We start from the raw sequence: 6,886 nt of genomic DNA, 5'->3' as shown, positions 1-6,886 counted from the left end.
TGCACCCTTTGGATAATCCACTATTGCCTGGGGGTGAATCTAATTTTGAAGTTGTATAAATATAACATTTAATATCTGTTTTAAAGGCCTGAATAAAAGGACTACATGACAAATGAAACTAAAAAGATTTATCATTTTTTGATGTACTGTTACTTCTATATATTTGGTTGTTCGTCCGTAACAGAATTGACGAGAAAAACTATGAACAGGTGATATTTTGATAAAATAGAGAAAATAATAAACTATCTGTATTTGTATAGCACTGAATATATCAACTTTAAAGTGTTTTCAAGGTAATTCTTAAACAATGGTTCTGTATGACAACCTTTTTTTTTTTTTTTTATTGAAATGCAAAATGTATCTCCAATTATAGAATCACCCATACACTGCACATGGTCTGCGTTTGCGTTCGTTTCTCAATTCAAAAGAACCAAAAGAACAGACTTGCGTTCTCGTGGAAACCGGTCTTTGTAGGTTTAGGTTATCTTGAAAGTATGAACTCAGAAGGACACAGAATGCAACTTTGTGAGAAATGAGATGTGCTGTAATTGATTACAACATTACGTATTAGACAAATCTCTTTACGTCATTGTTTATATTATTTTATATCATTCTCTTTTACTGCATATAAGCTATTTGTGTAAATGTGTAGCCTATATTAAGGCATAATGTTATAGGCTACGTTTGAATATGCCAGTATAAAGTACTGCAGGCCTTCTCCAGGTCTTTATCATTTTATTACAGTTATGTGTGGGGCTCCTAATAACATTCCCTGTAATGTTATTGTTTAGAGATAGAGATATTTTTATTGTTCTCTTGGATAGTTATTATGTATTCTAAATTACATAATAAATGCAGGAAATGTGTTTAAATCAATGTTGGTGCAAATGCATAAAACACTGCTTAATTTATAGTGAGTAGTGCTAAAGCAGGCATGTTGTTTTAGTGATCATCCAGGGCGTCCACGAAAGACAGGCAGTAGAAACCAAAGTGGAGTTGAAAGAGAAGAACCGTGTTTTGTAGTGTTGTGAACCCACGCAGAGTTTTTGTCTACTGCGAATAAATGCCCTGGTATGTAAGCAGTGGTCAGCTATGGTCAGACACTTGCATATAATGCAAAGCCATAATACCAACTTCGATGGCAGTCCCGAGGGTTACACCAACAATATTAGATTGGATCACCCTGATTTAAATACCAACTTTTACAGATAACCAAATCCGGATTACCAGTGCTCGAAATATTAGGCTACTAGGCTACATATCACAATGTAGACTATAAACTAAATAAAGAACAACACGTAAAAAAATGCATTGATTTTACTAGGCCTACATTTTGGTATTTGACCATCATCATCATTGAAATATTTTTTTAAGTAAAAGTAGTAATAGAGAGAGAGGGAGAGTATAGTGATTCTCAAAACTTATTATTAGTATACAATTTGCTTTGTGTTAAACCAGCATGCTCGACGTGTATGATTAAACATGTAGGCTACATTAAAATAGCATTGCAGAAAGTGTGTTTTCATGTTCAGTCACTAGGAGGCGCTGCAGGATCTTCTTCTGCTCTAGAACATCAGCACACAATCTCTGAAGACAAACAATGAGACACTCTGATCCTGCTTTATTCATACTAGTATTTTAAACTGTGAAGCAAGGACAAAAACTATAGAAACCTGTTTGTCTACTGTTAGGTTACAGTAGTTCTGTTAGGCTACAGTATTGGGATGTTTTCACTGTTCTGATTGGTTGTCTCTGCTGTAGTGGGCGTTGCTGCTGTTGTGATGTCACTATCAGTCCGTCACTGATGAATCAGACATTCTCACATCAGGACACTAGGGGGCGATGATGATGATGATGATGTCTTTTAACAAGCCTCAGAGGATTTTTGTACAGAAAATAAAGAATTGTGAAATAATTTGATTATTTTTGTAGCCTATATTTGCCTATATTTAGGGTATATCCACCCTAGAAGATGATCTGAGAGCACAGTATGCAAAGCATACACATTCCAAATATAGCCTATCAATTTTATCAAACACATTTATAAAATATATGTGCTACCCTGCTGAACAAATCTAGTCTAAGGTGTTTTTAGTTCTGCTGGTCTGGTTTATGGTTTTGGAAACTGGGAGATCAGTTAATATCAGCTTCAAATAAGGCCATCATACACAGGCTGTTTTCTACGGAAATAGACACTGCCAAAATGCTCTACAGGGCGTTGCCTCTGAGGGAAATGAGAAGTGAGAAAAGAAAAAAAGAGAAAGTCTAACATTCAGTATGCTATTGCAGAAAATACTGCACTGGTATTGCCATAAATGCCATAGACCATATCAATACACCATGCAATCTGATTCATCCGTCATTTTAAAATGGCTTTAAACATTAATTATGTTGTTTCTGCTGGAAATGATACTTAAACATTTCTGTAGGAAGTTGAGGCACATTGAGCTTAACGTGACAAATGTTTATTCAGTGTGAAATGGTGCAGTTCAGAAACTAGACTAAATAGATGAAACAGCGCTTCACATGATCACTCCAACAAATGTGTGAACTTTAGTCATGTGCTTCATAAACATGCTGACCATATTTTATATGCTACAGATATTGTTCCTAAAATAAAAACTGTTAAAACTTAAGAACATTGCATTTAGCAACTAGGCCTAATGAAAAAAATCTCAAAACAAGATCCCATATTTATTTATTGTGTTTTTAGAAGATTATTTATTCACAAAGTGTTGATAATGAATAAAAGTATGAGTGATATAGTATCTTCATTCTGCTTGTTGTTCTTGGAAGCTTCTTATAAGCAGTTACCAATTTTGGACATCTGGTTCAGAGATATGTATGGAAATAGAAGATAACGATATCTGGAATTCTGGAAACTGACGTATTGTGCCTGTCCTAAACTTTTGCTTTTAAATGATGACTCGTCTTACAGTTTCTCTCTGTCTCAGAAAAAGTTGTTGTTGTAAAAAAAGACGTTTAAATGTCTTTATACTGTACTTGTATTGTGAAATTTTATTTATGTATATGTTATAGATTGTCTATGATTGTGCCTAATGTGATTTAGAGGGAGAGTGGAGGGAGAGAAGGGGGTTTTAAACGGTTGCTGTGATATTTTTGTTTCCACAGTCACACTTGCTTTTATTTTTTGTCACTGTTATGAAAGCTGCTCGTCTTCTAAAATTTCATAATAAAAGTCCCAAGAACATAAAAGACAGAGACCCTCCATTATACACAAACACAAGACCATCATTCAGTGTGAGAAACACTGACTCATAACCCATAATATCTAGCGATGAATTTGCAGCAAATTTCTGTCATTTATTCATTTTGAGCTCTTGCAGTTTTTGCATCAGAAACATCAGGTTTGTTTTTCTCCTTTGACCTTTTGTGTTTGTCTTTTCCAACAGAAATCTGAAATGACGGAGGTGGTTTATACATGTTTAATCACAGATAAATGATCAAACTCTCTGATTCTGTTTGTTTACAAATGATATGCTGATTATCATATTGGCATTTGTGTTTTACACTGTATTACTTTTAAAATAAATTAAATTTACAGTTGTTTTAAATCACGCTTTTTGATTCCTTTAGACTGATATCGATATCCACTTTTGGTCACAACAAAATATTTTGTCTGTTCATTAAATCATGGTAAACTCATAAACATGGAATGTGCAGCACGCATTTATATTATAGTGTATTGATTATTGATAAAGCACTTGGGTGTACAGTAGTACATGTATAAATGCCTTATTTCATTTGATTTCAAATAGATCAATTCTTTAAATCCATTATTATGCATCTAACTTGAACACAAACATGCAACACAATTATGGAAAAACAAGCTTTTATTCTCTTAATACTCATCCACAATGAGAACTGAAAAAACTGATGCGTTTTATGCTAGAATATTTATAAAAAAGCAAAAGTTGAATGAATGAAATGTTCTGACAGTAAAATTAACTATAACTCCTGTATGAACATCAGAGAAACACTAAGAGCATTTAATACTTCAGTCCTCATAATGTGGTGTCTATATTCTTACAAGGTTTTCAAGAAGGTAATCATTAAAAAAATTAAGCATGAAAAATTGAATAAAAACAAAAATATAATGTAACATGATAAATTACACTAAACAGTCAAACTGTCTCTTAATACAAGAAACCAGTATCATCAGCATCAGTGCAAACAGCAGACTATAACATCAACTTCATAATGAGTGAAAGCATGTTTCTGTATTTATGCCAAATCAAATAAAAGTCTTCACTTATTAGTTTCACATCTCAAAAGCACACATGGGTTGACTTCAAATAATGTTTAACTGTAATGTTAACTATAAATCATCACTGTTGGCAATCTCAACTTTCAAAGGATCGTTTGTTTCGTTATTTTTCGCATCATCTGTGAGAAAACAAAGAAAGAATCAGAGTTAAAAAGAGAAAGAAACAGTCTTACGTCTGCATATAACACTGACACAGCATTGCATTTCAATTTACTGTATTAATGGTGTTATATAAATTAACTAATGAAGCCATATTAACATAAAGATTTAATGCAGAGTGTTATCAACAGAGTCAGGGCTCCTGCTGTATATATTAAACCGTTTGTAAAAAAAAAAAAAAAAAGAAGCTTTTCAGTAATTGTTAAATTTACTCACTTAACAGACCAGGAGTGGCACTGAAAAATTATCAATGCATTCATTGAAAAAATAGTTGACTGATTTACATGTAATTAATAAAGTCAATAATAATTGTGTTGTTTTATTTTAGTGTCACTCCGAGTTTATTGTGTTTCAAACAGAGAATAATCTACTCAGAAGGGAAAATTGATATATTATACAAAATAATTAAATACAATAATTGTATCTGTGAAAACTAAACAAATCTTTCTTTTAAATTGCAAGTTGTTATATAATATACTGTATGTTATATATAGAATACATTTTCTTAAATGTATTACAAGGTTAATATCTAAATGAAGGTCAGTGAAAATTAGAAAAGTATTTGTAAGAATTCTCTGTAGTGAAGCCAAGAAAAACTGACAAAATTTTAAAGTTAAACTAAAAAGAGATCAAGGTCATCTTTATCTTTATATTCATATTAATGGTGTTAATGTTGTAATAATGTCTGAATGAACAAGAGGAATGAATCCATATCACACATCTTACAGTGTTTGTCCATCCTGAGCAGTATTTTCAGTTCCTTGCTGGAAACAAACACATATTTTAATCTTTTGTTTAACTTTAATTTTCATTGGCATACAAGAATATGAAGATCAATCTGACCGACATCTAAAGCAGCCGATCACAGTTCTTCTTGTCTACAGTTGCTATATATTCAGATTCACAAATCTCAGATTTGTTGTGAAAACTACCTTTGAAAACTGAAGCAAATCATAATTTCATACTCAAAAGCACTTCCTGTATCAATCTGGTATCTTGTAACAGATGTACTGATAAACACACCTGTGTGCTTCTACTTTTAGAAGGCGAATAAAGCCAGCCAATCAGATCAGATCGTACTGGATGGAGAAAGTGTTCTTCCAGTAATTTTAGTCTGTGCTGAAGTTGCTAAATAATCTCATTAGACCAAACATCTTCATTATCTAATTTTAAACATTTGCCTTGTACCGTTCTTAAAATGTTCAGTGTGCAGATTTGTGTACGCAGTAGTACGCAGAAGTACCATGTTGCTTTTAATTAATTATACAGTAATTTTATTATTAATTACTTCTTATTCTTATAGTGTATATCATTTTGATCACTTTGTTTATGATTTGAGAGCAGTGTTTGATTTTGAACACAGGTAAAACTGTTTTGAGATGAAAAGTTTGTAAAGAGTGCTTGAAGATGAGGTTTTGTGTTTAATGTTTTCAGAAAATGGAGCAAGGTTTCAGAAATTGTGTTTTAGCAATTGAGAAAAACTGTAATCAATTATACTTTTATTAACATTTATTAATCTTATTTAAATGCCTAAGCTTATTTTAAGTTTAGTTGTAAGAAATGTGTGACCTCTCTATCTCAGGATCTGTCCAGGATATGATGCACTATTTACTCTTCAGTCTAAAGTTAAACAGCTCAAGATCAGTGCCGTCTTTAACGTTTCTGTATTAATATTGTGTCTTTGTAAGGTGTCAAAAATATATTTAAAATATGTAATATCTCCATTATAGATTAATGAGGGCACATCATACACAGACACAACAAATAGTGCAATTGTTGCTGAGATCAAACACTGTCGTATCTGCAGTTACTATGTTCAGTTTGAGTAGATCAGTGTCTGCCCTTCATCTGTTATTGTTTAACAGTATTCAGACTTTACTCAGGTTTATTTCCAAATTATGTGAACCGGTGGTGATACTTACCCAAACGTCTTTGTAGTTCAGAGTTTTTGCGGTGACAGTAAATCACACCAGCAACTGCAGCAGCAGCAAACACCAGCAGAACAACAACAATCCCTGGTACAGCACCTGCAGACAGACCTGATACACCACCTGGAGACACACCTGGATCTGGAGTGTGTTTATCTGGTACTGTAATGATGAAGACAGACATTAGTGTGAGTGTGTCTGATCTAACACACACTATAAACATCAGCACTATATAACCTGAGTGTAGATCTGATACTGTAATGATAAAGACAGACATTAGTGTGAGTGTGTCTGATCTATAACACACACTATAAACATCAGCACTATATAACCTGAGTGTAGATCTGATACTGTAATGATAAAGACAGACATTAGTGTGAGTTCGTCTGATCTATAACACACACTATAAACATCAGCACTATATAACCTGAGTGTAGATCTGATACTGTAATGATAAAGACAGACATTAGTGTGAGTTCGTCTGATCTATAACACACACTATAAACATCAG

At 32.9% G+C, this 6,886-nt stretch overlaps 1 protein-coding gene across 1 annotated transcript in view; it reads right to left on the bottom strand.

Annotated features, from left to right (window-relative positions):
* Positions 1-3,836: 3,836 nt before the first annotated feature.
* The window catches only part of LOC309475595 (uncharacterized protein), a 374,444-nt gene continuing 371,394 nt past the window's right edge, over positions 3,837-6,886 (bottom strand). Inside the window, exons 14-15 of the mRNA XM_082138428.1 lie at positions 6,370-6,537; positions 3,837-4,407 (exon numbers count right to left, since the gene is read on the bottom strand). Of these exons, the coding sequence (XP_081994554.1) occupies positions 4,340-4,407; positions 6,370-6,537 (236 nt within the window). The 3' untranslated portion in view covers positions 3,837-4,339. The remainder of the gene's footprint in view (positions 4,408-6,369; positions 6,538-6,886) is intronic.

This window comes from Leuciscus leuciscus, assembly GCF_965113295.1.
Source record: "Leuciscus leuciscus genome assembly, chromosome: 15".
Taxonomy (NCBI): Eukaryota; Metazoa; Chordata; class Actinopteri; order Cypriniformes; family Leuciscidae; genus Leuciscus; species Leuciscus leuciscus.
Note: the sequence above shows the minus strand (reverse complement) of the source record. Positions and strands in the feature narration are given on the sequence as shown.